At 45.7% G+C, this 20,160-nt stretch overlaps 1 protein-coding gene across 1 annotated transcript; it reads right to left on the bottom strand.

Annotated features, from left to right (window-relative positions):
• Nucleotides 1–1,308: 1,308 nt before the first annotated feature.
• Nucleotides 1,309–15,646, bottom strand: FGF6 (fibroblast growth factor 6). Its single transcript, XM_049881484.1, has 3 exons — nucleotides 15,301–15,646; nucleotides 13,722–13,825; nucleotides 1,309–1,485 (listed from the first exon to the last, which is right to left on the bottom strand). Exons 1-3 carry the CDS (start codon nucleotides 15,644–15,646, stop codon nucleotides 1,309–1,311), a joined length of 627 nt encoding a protein of 208 aa, XP_049737441.1.
• Nucleotides 15,647–20,160: the final 4,514 nt, after the last annotated feature.

A 20,160-nucleotide genomic window follows, 5' to 3' on the forward strand; every position in this document is an offset into this window, starting at 1 on the left:
TCTGGTTTCAGATTTAGGAACGTTCCAATGGTTTAGGAATCTGAAGGCCCCAGTAAGACAACATTTATAGTCACTTGGGGAACCTCTGCTTTAAATACTTGCAAAGAACAGGAGGCAAGAAGCTGCCTCAGCTTGGCTTTTTGATTTCACAGGATTAACACTACTCTCCTACTGTAGGGAGAAAGAGGGGGAGAACTCTGGAGGTCATGGTGCCCATTCGACTGCATCCAGGCCACTGTGTATATGCGAATGAGGATGACTAAGAAGGAAGTGAGAATATCAGATGAGAACTTGGGTGAGTTTCCTGGACATAGTTGGAGACGAATTATCATCTGGAGTCCAAAGCCTCTCTACTTCCTTCATGCCCAATTTTGCACCTTCCATGCCTCGCCAAAGAGGTTGCCATTATTAGGATCCTTGTCATCTGAGGTTAAAATAAGACCCGGTTCAAAGTGAGAAAAAATGATGGGCAAGCAGCCTGGCCCTTGCTTGTTCCTGGAGCCACACACAGCATCGAATCCTCCAGGGAGAATGGCTCTCCACAGAACATCCAGTCCCTTCTACTGCCTCCTTCAGGCCTTCATCCACTGCCTTTGACACTGCTCTATGGGGAGTCTAGGAGTATCTGCCCCCTCTCTCCCAGCTCCCCAACAATGCATCCCTCACTGTCAGGAAGTTTGGGCTGCCTGATCACTATCTTTCTGGGTTGCGATTAAGTCTTATTCCCTCTCATCCTGCCCTCTCCCCACTAAGAGGACAGCTGCTCCCCACTACCCATGCTGCCCATGCAGTCAGTGACCCCTGCATGGAAAGATGATTGGAAAGAGGATGAATGGGAGCACACATTAATCCTGCTGGTTTGACAAGTGACATTCTTGCAGGCAGATTCCTGCAGCGAAGATGCTGGCAGAGAGAAACCCGATGCTTTGAAATGCCTTTGCTCTGAGAATACATATCAAGATGTATGGATCTACATCGGCACACACATACTCCCATCCTGGCCTCCTCCTGAGCACAAGGGCACATTCCACAAATGTCATCTATACCTTCCCTCCTCAGGTGAGGTCAGAGCTCGGATTCTTTGCCATTCTAGGAAGCTGGCTGTAACTCCTCACTTGGGTGGGTTCCATGCCATGCGGTCCAGTGGCAGGAGGATGGGAGGCAAAGGTGGCCAAGGGAACCAACTCGGTCTCCTCCAGGACAAGAGAAGACCGAGGAGCCATGGGGGGTGTGAGGAGTTGTTCATATGTGCAAAATTCCAGTAGAAAAGATGATGCTTTCAACCTATGAGCCTTCTTTTGTGGGTCCTTATATCCTGGGAAGGAAGTGGGTGACGGTCATGATTGGGGACACCTTGTTGCCCCGCTTTACCCGTCCATATTTGCTCAATGCGATGTAGGTCCCTCGGTACAGGTCTGACTCATAGGCATTGTAATTGTTGGGCAGGAGGGTTTCTCTGAATCTGCATTCCTCTTGGAAGCTGGGCTGTGGAAGAAAGAAACAAAGAGCAGAGGCTGAACTATGAGTGAGCGGAACTGTAAAATGCAAGCTGAGTCTTGGACAGTAGGCCCCTCTGTCAGTGCCCCTTCCCTTTGCAAAACTACCACCACAAGATCTAAGCCATCCTAGGTGGACAGAATCATGAAAGGCTAGAGCTGAAGGAGACTTCAGAGCTCACATGGTCCTGGCTTATCCTCCCTCCTTTAGGAAACCAAGGCTCAGGGAAGGAGAAGGATGGTCTATGTCACTCATATTGGAGCTGAAGCTATTATATCTGGGCACTCAGTAGATAAGAAGCACTTAGAAGATAATCTATTCCATTTAGAGAAAGGACACACTAGCAGTTTTCTCAAGTCCACCATGACAGTAGTCTGGTGGAGTAAGATCAAGAGCTTGTACTTCTGCATACAGGCTTTTCCACTCCCTGGTTGTGTGACCTTGGGCAGGTTCCTCCCCTCTCAGCCTCATTTCTGTTTTATGTAAACTGTGTGTAGTGGGGGACAATGGGAGCAGGGAGTGGGAGGGCTGAAGAGACAGATGATTGCTTATTTCTCTCTTTCCCATCACTGTCTGTTAAACATGTTAGCTTTTTCTCTCTACTGTGGGCTCCCCAGTCTGCTTTTCCTACCATTCTTGGTTTTGCCTTTGAGCCCAGAAGATGCCCAGTGCCTCTTAGGCATCCATGGTTCTCCAAGGGCATGGAGGAACAGAAATGGTGAGGAGCAGTGATTTTTATGGGGAAAAGAAGGAGGTTCCCTATGTGACAGGTGGTGCCATGGAGTCTGGGACCAATGACAAATCGCCCCCTTCAGTGCTAATTTGGTGGAGGAACGTGTGTGGACCACCTGTTCAGAAAATGAGCGCTGGACTTCCTGTCACACATCAACAAGTTTATCCCCAATAAATCACCCAAGCCCTCCTTTATTCCTAGAAAAAAAGTGCCATTTTCTCCCCTAGCCTGCCTGGGTTGTTCTGAGGGTAGCTGTAGGGATTTCTGTGCTATTTGAGGGGAAGCAGCTTGGAGGGTCTAGAGGAAGAGAGAGCAAACTGGGAGCCAGGATACCTAGGATGCAGTCTTAAGAAGAAATAAAGAAGGAAAGAGAGAGAGAAATAGTGGAGTATAAATTCTGACTCCTTCCTGCTGACTGAGGCCATCAGCTATAAAAAAAACCTACTCAATGGCTGACCGGCTGTGCCAGGAGTGTCGTCTGACCGTCTCTAAAGGAATAGTAGTGTGAGTGTCCTGGCCTCGCCGGCAGTGGGGGATGGACGATTGCCTCTTCCTGTTATGAACACATGGCAACGAGCTAGCTCACTGGGTCTCCCAGCCTCCCAGAGCCTATTGTGTGTGTCTCACTGGCAGCACTTCACAACATAGTATGCAATCCCTATTGACATGCTCTTCTTTCCTGTGAATTTTGCCTTGTTGGGCATGAGATGTTGAATGAATGCTGTTTTAAAAAGAACAACACTGAGAGAGGAATCCCCTGGTGGTGCAACGGTTAAGTGCTCCACTACTAACTGAAAGTTTTTGGCTGTTCAAACCACGCAGCGTGACTTGGAAGAAAGGCTTGGAGATCTGCTTCCCAAAGATCACAGCCTTAAAAACCCCATGGAGTGCAGTTCTACTCTGCACACATGGGGTTGTCATGAGTCAGAATCAACTTGATTACAACTTTTTTTTAACATTGAAAGATATGGATACCTCCCCCCCCCCCATATATGGCTCTTTAAATGCAGTATAAGAGTGAGAGAGGTGGGAAGTATGGTTTAGGGGAATATGGTGATCCTCTCCCCCATTTCCAGTGCTAAATGCATGTCCCTCTTTTCTCCTCTCCTGCCAGTAATTTGGAGTCCCTGGGTAGTGTACTGAGCCCTGGTGGTGCAGTGGTTAAGAGCTTGGCTGCTAACCAAAAGGTTGGCAGTTTGAATCCACCAGCTGCTCCTTGGAAACTCTATGGGGCAGTTCTACTCTGCCCTATAGGGTCGCTATGAGTCAGAATCAACTCGACGGGAATGTGTTTAGTTTTTTTTTTTTTTGGTTTGCATAATGTAAAATGGTTAACATGCTAGGCTGATAACTGAAAGTTTGGAGGTTCAAGCTCACCCAGAGACACCTCGAAAGAAAAGCCTAGCAATCCACTTTTGAAAAATCTGCCATTGGAAACCCTATAGAGCACAGTTCTACTCTGACACATGTATCACTATGAGTGAGTCAACTGAACAGCAACTGGTTTTTGCTTTTGGTTTTTTTGCCTGTAATTTATTATTTTCAAAGCACTTTCACAGATGTTAATTTGCTCGAGATGAATATGAACGGCTTCATAGGCTACATGAATTGGCTTATGAAATACCACACTAGAGTGTTTTGGTCTTCACAAGCTTCCCTTTGTTTCTCTTGATATAGGTGCTCAGTAAATATTGGTGGAATGGATGAACGAATGATTGCCCCAAAGGTAGAGAGTACAAACTAATAAATGGGGGTAAAGAGCATATTGGCACAATAGCTTTGAAGCTGAACTGAGATCATGATTAAATCTCAGCTCATCTGTCACTTAGCTATGTGAATTTGTACAAGTTAACTTCCCACGCCTCCGTTCTCTCATCTGTAAACAGTATGGGAACAGTATGTAGTATGCAGTATGTAAAGTTGGAGTGGGCATTAATTGAGATAATGCATGGAAAGCCCTTGTTACAATGCCTGGCAAATGGTAAAATTAAAATACTAAGTATTACCCCAAGACTATGGCCCCCAGATACTCTGCTAACTCAGAACCGAAGCCACTCCCAAAGTCCACCTTTCAGCCAAAGATTAGACAGGCCTATAAAACAAAAAATAACACAGGCAGGGAAGTGCTTCTTAGTTCAATCAAGTATATGAGATCAAATGGGTAATACCTGCCCCAAATCAAAGATGAGAAGGCAGGAAGGGACAGGAAAACTGAACAGATGGTCACAGAGAACCCAGGGTAGAAAGGCAAAGGGCGCGAGTGCTGACACATTGAAAGGATTGCAACCAATATCACAAAAAAATTTGTGTATATATTTTTGCATGAGAAGCTAATTTGCAATGTAAAGTTTCACCAAAAGCACAATAAAATAAAATAAAACTAAACATTATTACTATTATGATTCCCCAACTGAACCATAAACTATTTTATATTAAAGGGCCCTAAAGAGTTCTTGAAGGAGCCCTGGTGTTGCAAGAGTTAAGTGCTTGAATGCTGACCTAAGGTTGGTGGTTCAAACCCACCCGGAGGCTTCGAGGGAGAAAGATCTGTTAATCTGCTTCCCTAAAGATTAAAAAAAAGGTTCTACTCTATCACATGGGGTTGCTATGAGTCGAAAAGTGACTCAATGGCACCTAACGACAGCAACAAAGACTGCTTATCCTGAACTGTTTCTATAACACTTGGGGTGTGTTATTGGACAAGTCAGCTGTTAAGCTCTGCAGTCATTGACTGAATGACTGGGACACAACAAGCTTGCATGAAAAGAGCACAGAGCCAGAATAAAGGGAGAGGTAGGTGCTCTGGTGCGGTGCTGTCTCATCGAACACCTCTCTGGACCATGGTTTTCACCTGTGCACGAGATGTAGCATCAGTCACGGGGTATAAGATAGTTGATGGACAAAGCTCTGGAAGCAATGCTTCCAGAGAGATTAAACTCAGGATGGACTGCAAAAGTTAACTGAGAAATAAAGCCACACTTATTACAACTCTGGAACAGTTCAATAGACAAAATAGAGGCCATAAGTAGATCCAAACACATACGAGAAGATAAAAGTGAATCTAAGAATGAATATGAAATAAAAGTGGCATTTCAAATTATGGGGGAAAATGTGGTGTTGCAACAACTGGATAATAGGTTAAAATAATAATAAAAAGTTCAATGCAGGACTTTATTCCCTATATCAATTTTTTTCCAAATGGAGTAGTAAATGTAAACAACCATAAAAGTCTAGGAAAAATTGTTTTTTTTTTTTTTTAATCATTTCAAAGTCAGGAAGTTTTTTTTTTTTTTGGAATATCTTTCTAAGTAGGACACAAGGATCTAGAAACCATGAAAGAAAGAAAAAAAGAAAACCTAATAAATTTGATTTCTGCCTGGAAAAAATTAAACAAAATCAAAATATAAACAGCAAACTGGATAAAAATATTTACAATGCATAAAAAAAAAATGTCAGAGTAATTCCTTACTACATTCAGAACCCTTAACTCAATGAAAAAAGGACAAAGTTTATGAAAAACAATTCACAGAAAAGGAGATGCAAATAGCATTTAAACATAGGAAAATATGCTTGGTATCACACATAAGGAGATAAATGTACATCAAAACTCTGAGACCTCGTTTGTACTTGTCAGATTTCATAGAGTAAAACGTTTGATACTATATTTTCATTGGTGAGGGTCTGGGCATGAGAATATTTATTTAATATCCGTCAACACCTATACTGTTAAAACCTCCATAAAGAACAATTTGATATCTTTTGAAATAAAAAAATGAATATATCTTTGATCAACAATTCTACTTTAAGAATTTATCTTACTGGTTGCTGTTATTGGGTGCCATCGAGTCACTTTTCAACTCATAGTGACCCCATGTGATAGAGTAGAACTGCCCCATAGCATTTCCTTTTTTTTTTTTTTAATCTTATAGGGAAAGATCTCCAGGTGGGTGGGTTCGAACTGCCAACTTTGAGTTAGTAGCCAAGTGCTTAACCATTCATTGTGCCACCAGGGCTCCTATCTTACTGGTATACTCACACATGTATACAAAAATTACTCATTGCAGCAGCATTTGTAATATTAAGAGACTGGAAACCACCTAATTGTCTATTAAAAGGGGAATGGTTAACTCAGTTATAGCCCATGCATCCAAAGGATTATACTACGCTGCCATGAAAAAATCAAGGAACCTCTCTGTGCACTGATATGAAATGGTCTCAAAGGCTACGGTCTCATTCATGATATGAAGTGAAAAAGCAAGCTTCAGAACAAAATGTATAGTATGCTACCGTTCGTGTGATTTAAAAAAAAAAAGGATGCCAAATAAGTGTGCACAAACACGCATAGGTTACTCCTGGAATGATACACCAGAAGCTTGTAACAGTGGCTGCCTCTGGGGAGGAATTTGGAGGCTGTGAGACAATGGTGGGAATGAGACTTCATTTCCATTGCATATTCTTCTGTACCTTTCTTTCCCTTAAACTCTGTTCACGTATTACCTATCCAAACACATAAATTATTGAAAAATGGAAAAGGAATTCAGGATAGAAGGGGAACCAGGAAATGGTGTGAGAAATTGGTAGTCTCCTTGCTCTGCCACAGCCTCTCTGTGCCCACTTGCTCTCCCCTGTCTTCTCACTTTATTTATCCCTGGAGAGGAATTTGCTTCTGACAGTTTCCAGGAAAATTTATTTCTGACCTGAATGGGGCTTAAGGGAGAGATTTCGTGTGTCATCTGCATAGTCCAGAGAGGAAATAAAATCTTGGCCAGGGAGTGAGGAGAGAAGGAAAGGAAGATGAAGGGGGAGGAACTGGGCAATTTTGGCAAGGAACTCCAAGGGCATTTGTCCATTCCCCCTGTCTAGAACACATCCATTTACAAGCCCAACCTTTCCTAAATGTCTGGGTATCCTAAGACCTTGTGTGTTTAAACGGACATGAAGGTGGTTTGCATGCACTGTACGTTGTTTTCTGCTCATCAGATTTTGATTATTTAAACCCCTCACCCTTCTTAAAGTTCCCTGCTTTTGTTTCTTTCTATTCTGTCCTTTTCCTCCAGTCTAGCTCATGTTCCTAGCCTTTCCCAGAATCCTGTACAAACCTAAAGTGAAAAAAAGAGAAATCGATGCAGCAGTTTGCTTTAGAAGACCCCTCCCTTTCCTTCGTCCCTCTTTCAGGCCCCCCCCCCGCCCCCCATGAGGCTCAGGTGTATACGAGGCTTGTGGAACTAGGTGAAGAGGATGCATTTTTCTCTGAGCTCTTTGATGTGTAGCCTGATGCCTTAGGCTAGTGGGATTTTCCTGCTGACCAGACTGGTTCTCAGGCTTGTATCAAGACCCAGGCCCTTAATTCATCTCGATTGCATCCCTTAGCTCTGAGTTCTCAAGACTCAGGAATGTTGGCTTCTCAGCTCTGGTGAGCAAAGTCCTCGAGCCAACTGAACGCTGTGTTAACAAAAGCAGCTACCGTATATTATTACTTGAACAAGTGAAAAATAATTCCACCAGCTCACGTTTCCTGGGCCTGCTCGGCTCAAGCCCCATTGTGACAATGTCTTAAATTCCATGGAGGTCTAATCAGACTTACATGGAACCAAACTCTAAAGCTTTCAGCTCTCACTATGGACAAGGGCAGATCTTTGGGTGCTTCAGCATGAGTTACCTCGGGCAGAAATGGCCCTAAAAGTCTTGGGTGGACGAGACATCCATCCTTTTGTCTTTTGTACCAGTTAACAGTTGCTCGAGCCAACTCTGACTCATGGCGACCCCACGTGTGTCAGAGTAGAACTGTGCTCCATAGGATTTTCAATGGTTGTGTTTTCATTAGTAGATCACTACGCCTTTCTTCCTAGGTGCCTCTGGGTGGACTTGAATCATCAACATTTTGGTTAGCAACCAAAGGCGTCAAACATCTGCATCACCCAGGGGCTCCCCTCTTGTCTTGTTGTTGTTGTTAGGTGCCATCGAGTCGATTTCAACTCACAGTGACCCCATGTTACAGCGTAGAAATGCCCCATAGGGTTTTCTAGGCTGTAACCTTTAAGGGGGAAGTCCCGGTAGTGCAATGGTTAAGAGCTTGGCTGCCAACCAAAAGGTTAGCAGTTCGAACCCACCAGACTTGGAAGCTCTATGGAGCAGTTCTACTTCTGTCTTGTAGGGTTGCTATGAGTCAGAATGAACTCCATGGCAAGGAGTTTGGATTTTTTTTTTTTTTTTGGTTAATTTTTAAGGAAGTGGAGCCGGTGGGTGGGTTTGAACCACTAGCTTTTCAGTTAGCAGCCAAGCACTTAACAGTTGTGCTACCAGGGCTCCTTCTTTTGTCTTTAAACCCCGTTGCCATTGAGTCCATTCTGACTCATAGCAACCCTATAGAACGGAGTCGAACTGCCATATAGAGTTTGCAAGGAGCACCTGGTGAATTCGAACTGACGACCTTTTGGTTAGCAGCCGCACTTAAACACTATGCCACCAGGGTTTCCTATCTTGTCTTTTAACAGAACTAAATCACTGGACTATTCCTACCTGTAAAGTCTTTATCCTATGGATCCCTTTGGCCATTTGCCTCTGCTACCCCTGGCTGTGGGGGTGGGGTGGGCTGGGGTAGAAGGTGGGGCAGTGAGGGAAAAAAAAAAGAAAACTCTTTGTCCTAGGACTCCTTCCTTCTGCAGCTTTTGCCTGCTTCTTTTTCGGTCCATAACTGAAATGGAGAAATACCTCCCAGCTCTGAAGCTAACCACTTTTCCTAACGCACCATCTGCACTGTTAATTTAGAAGCGTTTGAAAATCGTTTTCACCTGGTGTATCATTCTTCTCATTCCTGCACCACTCTTCGTAGCAGGTGGGCCACAGGCAAAGTTATTTGTAAGACTTGTCTGCAGGGTGCCTAGAGACCCCTAATTTACAGCCCAGACCCTTAGCATCTCCCAGAACATCTACCTGTTAACATACGTATGGATCCTTTCCCATTCCCTCAGGAAGCCTGTTCTCTGCTACATGAGAGTAGCACCTAACTGAGGGAGGGAAAGACTGGTCCTCCTGTTCCAACATAACGCCCCAGATGAGAACCAAAGGCTACTATGAATGAAATAAATATAGTGTTTTACATGTTGTTGTACTATCATTTATTAAAAGGATGTTGTGTTGTTGTGTGCCATTTAGTTGATTCCGACTCATAGCGACCCTTTAGGACAGAGAAGAACTGCCCCATAGGGTTTCCTAGGCTGAAATCTTTATGGGAGCAGATCACCAGGGCTTTTCTCCCATGGAGCAGCTGGTGGGTTCGAACTGCCGACCTTTTGGTTAGCAGCTGAGCTCTTAACCATTGCACCACCAGCGCTCCTCCTAAAAGGGTGTAGGTGTTGTTATGATTAGTAAAACTAAAATCACTTAAAAATATAACTGAAATCCTAGGGCCTTTTTGTCATTAGGTATTTTTCGCAACCAAGGGATTCTAATAGAACCACTGTCAGCTGGAGATCCTTGACTTTTTTTTTAAATGTATTTTAAAGAGGACCAACCAAAACCCGTTGCCCTTGAGTCTATTCTGACTCATGGTGACCACATTTGTGTCAGAGTAGCACTGTACTGCACAGGGTTTTCAATGGCTGGTTTTTCAGAAGCAGATTGCCGGCCTTTCTTCCCAGGTGTCACTGGGTGGATTTTAACTGTCAACCTTTTGGTTAACAGCTGAGTGTGCTAACCATTTGCACTACTCAGGGACCTAAAGAGGATCAAATCAAAACTAAACCAAACTGGTTGGTTGCTGTCGAGTCGATTCTGACTCATAGTGACCCATAGGACAGAGTAGAACTGCCCCATAGGGTTTCTAAGGAGCGGCTGGTGGATTCAAACTGATGACCTTTTGCTTATCAGCCAAGCTATTAACCACTGTGCCACCAGGGCTCCAAAGAGGATCAAGGAGGTTGGAATTTACTAATTTCTGCCTCAGTTTATGCCTGAGAGAGCAGAGATCCAGACCCAGAGAAGTTCAGTGACTTTGCCCAAAGTAAGATAAGTAGGCCGAGTGGGTTGGGCCTGGACTAGAACTCGGATCCCAGTCTATACCACCAAGTGCACCTGTGCTGCATGCTTTACGTGCACTATGTGCAGAGCCCCAAGGGGACAACTCTCCGTGGCTCTACTGTCCTGGAGACAGGTCTGCATACAGATGTGACCGGACCTGAGACCCTGGAGAAGTCCCAGCTATTGCAGACTTGGAGACATGGTATCTGCATCTGTAAAGTGAGGATAGTGATCAAATGAACCTCACAGGGCTACTGTGAGATAATGCCTGTAAAGCACTCAGCCAGGCCTGACGAACTGCACTCAATGTTAAACAACAACAAATGAACCAGTTGCCGTCAACTCAATTCCGACTCACAGCAATCCCATTTGTGCAGAGTAGAACTGCTCCAGAGGGTTTTCGTGGCTGTGGCCTTTGGGAAGCAGATCACCAGGCCTTTCTCCCGAGGTGCCTCGGGGTGGATTTGAATTGCCAACTTTATAGGTTAGCTATTTATATTGTTGGTTCACTCGGCTATTTGCTAAGTGGGGCAGAACAAACTGCCCTGAGGTAGACATGTGGGAGGCCACTTCTCCTGGTTGGGTTTTCCCAGCTCTGGATTCTTTGACCATGGATTGTTCCCTTGTCCCCCCCCCGCCCCATTGTCCCTCCAAACATGCCCACGGTCCTCCCTCTCCCCCCTGAGAAAGCCCATTAGCGGCAGCAGCAGCTGAACCACAGAGAGATGAGGCAGCTCTGGGGGCTTAAAGTGAAATAGTGTGAATGAAATCATCACCCAGCGAGAGTCTTCCTGGCTCCGGGCATCAGTTGGCAATTGTTTTTTTAGACTGTGATAATGGGCCCCTGAGGGGCAAAAGAGGGAGGGTTAGAGAGTGTTGGGAACACCTGGTTCCCAGCCACACAGTTCTGCCGGAACCCCTGCCCAGCCCCACTTTCCGTATAGGGCCGCCTAGAAGGAGAATGTCCCACCTTGGAGAAGGTACTCTTCCGCAAGATGCTTTGGAGAAAGGGAAAGGCGAGGATAAAGAGTGGGAGGGCCTTCTACCAGAGAAGTCCCTCTTCCTGGACTCTGCTCAGTGAGGGAGCCCTACAGCACGTAAACCCTCTCGACCCCTTTTAAAGTCGCTTGGCTAATGGAGCTGCCAGGTGAGGGGTCAGGGGTGCCCCGTACACTATGAGTCAGTCTACACACCAAAGAGATGGCGTCTTTTCATTTGCCACTTGTGAAAACTTCCCTCTCTGTGCAGTGCTTTTTCTTTGCAGCCACTAGATTCGAAGTGGAAAATGGATAAATTTATGCTATATGTGTCCCCTTTTCCTCTCTCCAAAACTGGGTTCCTTTCTGGGTAGAAGAAATAAAAAAACTAATTTGTTAATAGAGATGGCAACGCTAAACCAAAAAACCCCCAAACCAGTTGCCATTGAGTCGATTCCAACTCATGGAGATCCCATGTGTGCAGAGTTGAACCAGTCCATAAGTGTCATGGCTGTAACCTTTTGGAAACAGATTGCCAGGCCTTTCTTCCAAGGTGCTTTTGGGTGAGTTTGAACCTTCAACCTTTCGGTTAGCAGCTGAGTGCTTAACCGTTTGCGACATTCAGGGACTCTGTATATTCTGACTCCTGGCAAACCCATAATAAAGATGTATTTAATTTGAACTTCCTTCTGGGAGGTTTACCTGTTTAAAAAAAAAAAAAAAAAAAACCCTACATAGAGTCCCAATCCCAGGGCTGTTTGATTCAGTGGGATTCCTGGCACTAGGTAGGCTGGTTAGAAGGGGCTCTTTGGGAAGATGTCCTTCACGTCACTCCACACCGGGGTACCTGCCCCCACTGAAACCGAGGTTGGGTCCTAGGCTCTCTCTTGTCTATCACTTTTCTAGAAAGTGGTAGAAGAGCGCCTGAGCATTTTAAGTCCAATCCTTTGTTTCACTTCACCCAATCCTCGGAGGAGTTTTCGGGGATGGTGTAACTCCTGGCAAAGGGTGATTCCCTGCCCTGCAGAGGTTATGCAGCCTGGTAGTTCCCACACCTGCCCGTGCCTCCAAGACACCTGAGAAACTTCAAAACAAACACAAACCAACAAACAGATTTCCAGGCCCTTGTCCCAACCCTTCTGAATAAGACTCTCTGAGGGAGGTCCCTGGAAATCTGTACTTTTAACAAGTTACTAAGATGATACTGATGTAACCAGTCCACAGAGCTGTGCCAAGACCCACTGATTTTGATCTGTCCCTATCCCCACGTAAACCAACCCAGAAGCCTGCCTCACTTGTAGGCGTTAGTACTAAAGAGCTCAAGGCAGAGGCCACCTGGGCAACCCAGTGTAGTACGTTATAGATCTCCTCTCCAGAGCCCAACAGCCAGCACCAACCCAGATCCTCAGTCTGTCCTCCAAGGAGCGGCGGGACAGCCCTCCACACCCTCTCCATAAATAACTCTGGTATTCCCTGATGGCTGCTCTGAGGTCTTCCTTTTTAGCCTTCTTATTTCTGTCCAAACAGTTCTGTTTCTTCAACCTCTTAGGGCCATTTCCCCCAACCTGTGTTTTGAAATAATCCTAATCACAGGCTGAGAGACTCAGAAATGAGCAGGTCAAAGAAACAGCTGAGGTTTTGGTAAACGGTTTAGAAGTTTGTTACATTAACCAAAGTATGGGCATCCGCCCTCCCAGGAGTGATATATGGCTGAGTAAGAGGTGTAGGAGTGGGATGGGGGGCCAGCCGAGGGTGTGTAACGGAGAGGGTGCATCTCCAGTTTGTGGGATTACAGGCCAGAGGTCTTAAAACCTTAGCATAAACTTTCAACAAATTGTTGAAGGCGAGCAAAAATAGCCTGCATTTTTACTCCACCTGTGTAAGAAGGACCAGGGAGGGGGAAGGAAAGGGCGAAGAATGGGTCATGGACGGCAACACGCTCAGGCTGAAAGACAGGCTTGCCTTCCCTGAGCCTGACTGTGAGCCTGGATGACCGTCTTATGCCAGACGCACGTTTCCTTCCGACCCAATAGCTTTCTGAGCTACCATTCCTGTTTGATTGCAAAGGTCCAGGCAGGTGGGATTAGGAAAAATAGGGCTCATGCTGAGGCCAACTAACTGAAGCTAATGAGGTGTGGCAGCGGGTCAGCAAAAAACGAAGGAAACCCTCAACGAGATGGGTTGACACAATAGCCACAATGACCATGAAGATGGTGCAGGGCCGGGCAGCGTTTCTTTCCATTATACGTAAGGTCACTACGAGTCGGAGCTGACTCGTTAGCAACTAACAACAATGAGGTGTGAGCCTGTGGCCCCTCACTTGCGCTAATAATTACTTTTAAATAGATGACATGTCTATGTCCTTTCACAGCTCCTTCTTGTCTCATTCCAGATACGTTTTCACTTCTCTACTCAAAATTTTATATTATTATCTTAAATTGTATAAGCTTCCAGCCTCATAAAACCTGGAGCATTCCCTGTTCTGATGAACTCACCGTTGTGTACAATCTTCCTTTACTGTTCATGGCAATGAAGAGGGCACTTTTCACTCCGAAGAGACTCACCACACCTCGCTCCACTGTGGAAATTTCCAGCAAACCTGACAAAGAAACGGGGGCCACGTTACCTCCGTCTTGTGCAGATCGGAGTGGGAGTCAGCCTAGTGTGATCTGAAAAGAACATCCAAGTCCATCCCCTGCTTCTAGAGGGCCAGATCCTCCATTGTCTCTTTCCTTTTCCTTCTAACTTTGGGAGATCCCTGCTGCTACTAAAAAAAAAAATTTTTTTTTTTTTTTTAGTAGCAGCAGGGATACTACACTGTTAAAAACCTAAGTCTGCAAGGAAAGTTCCGACATCAGGGTTAGGGAGTGAAATGGCCACCTCGAGGTTAGCTTTGAATCTGGGCTTTCATTGTCAGTGAAATTACATGAGGTCCTTGACTTGAATAAAAAAAAAAAAATTACTGCTGATTAGACTTTTTTTTTTTCCTATTTTTTAATACATACTCCATATGTTTCAACAAATTCCCACCACCTGATCTCTAAAACACTATAGTCACACAAAGGCTGATGGTTTGCCTGGATGCTCCCTCCCATCCCATCCTCTCTTAGATAGGAGAGCCTATCCAGGCAGCAACTCATCAGATGGTAGCAGAGGGACCTGGAGACAGAGAGGGCAGGTGGAAAGAAAAAGAATAATGTACCTTAGCTGAAAATTTTGCAAAGCACTTGCCTTTCCTTCTCAAAGAATCAAGCTGAATAAAAATAAGCTGCTGTCTAATTTGGTTTAAGTACTATTCCTAACTTGTCCTTCCCACCCTTGCCTTATGCCTTTCTAGGTGGATGGTTCCCGGTGGTCTGTAACCGGCTTGTAATGGGCCAGAAATGCTGGAGGAAGAAACCTTGGTGGCACAGTGGTTAAGTGCTTGGCTGCTAATCCAAAAGTCAGTGGTTGGAACCCACCAGCTGCTTTGAGGAAGAAAGATGTGACAGTTTACTTCTGTAAAGATGACAGCCTTGGAAACCCTACGGAGCAGTTCAACTCTGCCCTATAGGGTCGCTGTGAGTTGGAATTGACTCAATGGCACACGACAACAATGCTGAAGTAATTAGTGCCACAGGGGCTCTGTAGGGTGACGGCCAAGGAGAGCCGAGGTGCTTGGCCATTGGTACACTGAGCCTGCAGCCAGGCAGGGTAAAATTGAGTTTGGGAAGGTAGGTATTCTTATAGGCATGTCTATGCTAAATAACATTTCTTTCCCCTTTTCTGGTTCAAACAGTTAATACACTTGGCTTTTAATCAAAAGGCTGGAGATTCCAGTCCACCCAGAGGCATTTGGAAGAAAGGCTTGGCAATCTACTTCCGAAAAATCAGCCACTGAAAATCCTGTGGGACACAGTTCTACTCTAACACACGTGGGGTCGCTATGAGTCAGAACTGACTCAACGACAGCAACCGGTTTAACTGGTTCTCCTTTAGAGTCAGATCCCACCCAGGAGAACAAGTCCCCATCATCTTTTGGCCCTGCTTGAGCCCAAGCTCCCAAGTATCCCAACGGGCTGCAACTGCACTTACTGTAGGGGTTCTCTTCGTGGGTCCCGCGGACCCGGCCGTCGGGGGGCACCTGGAGGTGAAAGCCGATGCCAACGTTGCAGTAGAGCCTTCGCTGCCGCTTGATCCCCACCAAATAGCCGCTTTCCCAGTTCACCCCGGCAATATCTCCAGCGAGCCCAGCTCGAGACCGGGACAGCAGGGTGCCCCAGCCCCTTGAGTCCAGCAGCGTGCTGTTGGCGCGGGTGCCTGCAGGCGAGGGCACCACCATGCCCACTAGGACGCCTAGGAAGACGAGAGCCTGCAGCGTGCCCTGAAGACGTCCTGCTCCCCGGGACATAGTGATGAACAGCCTCTGTCCCAGGGCCATCCACCTTGCCTCTCAGGCACGTGGTCAGAATTAATGGCCCTAAAAATACCGCCCTTCTTGTTTTTCTCCCCTCGGCATGGCGGCAGGGGCTTATTTTTGGAAGGCAGATGAAGGCTGCTGACATGAAACCAAAGCCTGCTTCGGGCACTCGGGTCGGGAGCAGAGGGACCCAGGCTGAGCCGCGGCTGGTAGGGACCATGGCTCGGGGACACTCGCTCGCCAGCTTGCTCTGTCCCGAGTTGATTATATTTGATTTGACCTATCTTTATAGTTCAGGAGCCCGGCCCTCTCCTCCACCCATCATCACCCTGACGTCAACTGGCCCAGCTCACTGATCCGGCCTGTAACATTAACCTCCTCCTGGGCCTGGCTGCCTCCCCAGACCCCCATTACCCTCCCCACTCCCCAGGGATTCTGGGAGCCACTGTCATTCCAACTATGAGGCAGGAATGAAGTAAGCGGGGAGCATCTCTGCAGGGTGGGGGGAGCTGGCTGGGGGCCCAGGGGAAGAGGGAGGCCAAAGGCTACCCAGGACCCAAATTGGGCAGAAGTTCTTGGCCTGGCAGAGCTGGCTTCCTTATTTAGAGGAGGAAAGGATAAAGGCAGGGATGGGGGAAGGCTTGGTGGTGGATGATGACCACGGCCTACAAGTTACCTCCGAGACCTTTTCATGGAGAGAGCTCATGGTTGAGGGCAAGAGAGGCCAGGATGGCTCTGAAAGGCTAACCCCTTCAGCAGGAGAGGACAGACATTCTGATTCCAAGGTGCTTTAGGATTATGAAGGGGTAGGGGGGCGGGGGGGCGGGGGGGAGGAGAGGTAGGGTCAGGCTTCCTTTGCTCCCCACCCTGGTCGTGGGATTCACCCAGCCAATGGGATGCAAGTTGTGTCTGACACTCAACATAGTTCATGGGCCACTTTCCTACCTGGGCTCATCCCTGGCATCTGACCATTATTATTCCCATTTTACAGATGAGGAAGCCAAGGCATAAAGAGGTTAAGTGACTTGCCTGAGTTATCACAGCTAATAAATGGCAAAGTTGGAACTTAAAACGTCTGCCTGAGTCCAAAGCCTGTGCTATTAACCTCTACATATTTTCCATAGCAGCCATTAGATTTCCAGGCCGGCCCACAAAGTCTGTTTAACTCATTATGTGCCAACAGTACACATAGGATTATTTTGTTAGTACAAAACAATCGATTTATTAAAAAAACATTTGTTGAGTGCCTTTGGTGTACACGGGAATGTCTGCATTTGCAGGTAACGTTTGCTACGTGATATTGGTTAGAACCTAGCGAAAATATTTCTAAGTAGTTATCCTCACACCTGATTTTCTTTTCCCAAATTACTTTTAAATAGATCACATGTCTGATTGAAGTAAAAATCCTTTAAAGCAACCTACAAGTTGTTATGCAAATATAAGGTAGAAGCAGCTGTCTCTCTGGGAGTGAAGTTGACAAGGGTCATATGGTGAATTAACTTGACTCAAAAATCTAGGGTTCTTGTCTTTCAATCCAGGCCTTAATCTGTTGGTAGTATTTCAAACCTTGACTGCGGAGGGATTGAAAGAGGTGTCTGTGGAAAGGGTGAGGAGTGAGTTTGAACATCCTGTGCAGAGAGGAGCAATCCTAGGTAGCAGGCTCCCTTAGCTACACCCGGCACCACATGCTTAGAGCAAGTTCCACTGCTCAGGGAGTCTTCTGGTTTACCACTACCTCCTCTTGAATTACAACCCGGCTGCTCTGGTCTGAGGTCCCAGCCTCTGGTCCGTGGCTTCTGCTTGCCTTCTACCCCTCTGCCTAGCTCATTTGGACTGATGCTTTGGTGACATTTTTCATTGAGTTGTGTGTTTCAGTTTTGCCCTGTTTTGCTCTTTCAGAGCCCTTGAAGCCCAGATACCCCTCTTCATTACCCTCAGATGGTAAAATGAGTGGGAAGGGTTATATGTACCTCCACTTACTATCACCCTCACCACTGGACTTCCACGCTTCCTCTCCATCTTTACCCTCCATTGTCCTATGTCCAACCTCATCATCACAAGCGCCCCTATTTCCCACACCAATGAGAGGCCATCACTTTGTGGGCACAGAATGGGTCTACTGAGCACTCCTTTGTTGAAAATTGTTTAAAAAAAAAAAAGGAAAGAAAGACAAGAAAAGAGGCATGGAAGCGTCTTTCTGCAGAGTAGGAGGGTCATGAATAATCCAAAGACAAAATTGTCAACAAAACACATTTTCACTTCGGTTGATTTCATGTATCTAAGCTTTTATGTATGCAGGAGAGCAGCAGGGACTTTCTCTTACTGATGTTTAGTTTGGAATCCTATGGTAATTAGCTTTGGCTTGTTGTATTCACTTAGGGAGGAGGCAGCCCAGAAACATGTTGGGTAGTAAGGAGAAGCTCCCAGAAAACAAAAGGAGAAGCTAGCCTGCCATTAAAACTTGCCTTAGAGATATCTGGTATAGGCAAATATACAGTGACCAAAGTTAATTAGTGGTTACCAGGGATGGGAGGGAGGGGGAAAGAGGGAGTCACTGATTAGGGGGCAGTGTATATATATATCTCTGTTACAACCAGGTGAATTACCATCTCTGACTCTTGTTTATTACATAATGAAGTTCAGACACCTCAGGAGTAACCATATGCATATAGATAAGTAATTCATACGAAGCTCAGAAGAGCCATGCAGGGGTAGATTGTGGTGTAGTGGGTAAGTGGGTAAGTGCTACAGCTGCTAACCCAAGGGTCAGCAGTTCGAATCTGCCAGGCGCTCCTTGGAAACTCTACGGGGTAGTTCTACTCTGTCCTATAGGGTCGCTATGAGTCGGAATCGACTCGATGGCACTGGGTTTTGGGATACATATATATGTATATATACATACACACACACACATATATATATACACACTTACAAAAAAAAAAAAACAACTTGTCTTGGATAATTGCAGAAGGACTCACCAGCAGAGGTCAGAATCTCATGGTGGAATTCTTCTTGGCACCACCTTAGAGGAGAGACAAACTATAATAGACCAAAGTCTATTGGAAAATTTAAATGGAAAATCTCTTTAGATTCACCTCACTCCACGTTCCTCTCTGCAGAAGTTGTGGTTGGTGTCCTATAAATCAATGGACCTTTGAATGAAGGAGACCTGAATTTGAATCCCAGCTCTGCCACTTATTAGGTATGATGTGACCTTGGGAAAGTTTTGTACCTCTCTGAGCCTCATATTTTTCATCTGCAAGATGAGATCGTTACATTATAGGGTTGTTCTTCGTGATAAGGTATGCGATAGGCCCAGTGCAGGGACACAGTGTAACTCTTCCTCCACTCCTTCTCTGAAACAGCCTGAAGATCTCTCACCCAAATGAAGGAGGACAGACCCACAGTGAGAAGGACCATCTCTCATTTTAAGGGATGAGAGAGACACATGGGCTTCCAGCACCTAACTGCTGTCCAGCAGAGCACACGTTGTGATGGCTGTTAACATATGCAGAAGCAGGCAGCCCAGATTCCTAAAATATTCTGAAAACCAGTTATAGCCTTGGTGTCGTCCCCTGTTAAATATAAAACTTAAGTAATTCATTCTATTAAAAAGCCTGCATCTTATTTTTATCGGGTGATGTGATGAGGCCCTGTTCGAAATGCATGTCCTGTGCCCGTCTCTATAGCAACTCCACTGTGCTCATATATCCATATATTTTTCCTGAAGGCTAATTAAGTTGACAACTGCTGGGCCTTCTTGGTTTACCAGATTTGCACTTGACCCTTCTCTTGGGGCTTAGGGACCCCTACGGATGTGAAGTGATAGAGAAAAGGGTAACAGGTGGAAGAGGCCTCTCTATGGACCCCTCTCTCAAATAGTTGCCCAGCAACCTCTGGGGCTTGTCAATCACTCTCTCTGCATGAGCCAAGATTTAGTGTAGGTGGGTGGGAAAATGTTAATGTCTTTCTCCTTCTACGACGGTGTTCTTTTCCCTGAGTGGGCCACCATGAAGTATGGATTGGTCAGATTTGGTGGTACTTAGCTACACCTACTTTTCATATCATCTGCACAGTGGAACGATCTCTGTTACAACCAGGTGAATTACCATCTCTGACTCTTGTTTATTACATAATGAAGTTCAGACACCTCAGGAGTAACCATATGCATATAAATAAGTAATTCATACAAAGCTCGGAAGAGCCACGCAGGGGTAGATTGTGAAAAATCTTTGTACTTTCTACATTTGGTTTTTAAAAAGTAACATTCACCTGTTTCTATGGATAATTCAGAGTCCCTGCGGGGTGCAAACAGCTAACACACTTGGCTGTTAACTGGAAGGTTGGTAGTTTGAGTCCACCCAGAGGCACATTGAAATAAAGCCCTGGTGATCTACACCTGGAAAATCAACCATTGAAAACCCTGTGGAGCACAGCTCTAGTCTGACACACATGGGGTCACCATGAGTCGAAATTGATTCAACAGCAACTAGTTTGGCTTTTTAAACAGATAATTTGGGAAATACAAAAAATTA

Source organism: Elephas maximus, chromosome 4 (assembly GCF_024166365.1).
Source record: "Elephas maximus indicus isolate mEleMax1 chromosome 4, mEleMax1 primary haplotype, whole genome shotgun sequence".
Classification (NCBI taxonomy): domain Eukaryota; kingdom Metazoa; phylum Chordata; class Mammalia; order Proboscidea; family Elephantidae; genus Elephas; species Elephas maximus.

Coding starts and splice junctions, on each gene's coding strand:
- FGF6 (XM_049881484.1), bottom strand. CDS start 15,646: ATGGCCCTGGGACAGAGGCTGTTCATCACTATGTCCCGGGGAGCAGGA. Junction 13,826..15,300: donor CCACGAAGAGAACCCCTACA/GTAAGTGCAGTT, acceptor TTTCTTTGTCAG/GTTTGCTGGAAATTTCCACA. Junction 1,486..13,721: donor AAGGAAGATTGTACACAACG/GTGAGTTCATCA, acceptor TTTCTTCCACAG/CCCAGCTTCCAAGAGGAATG.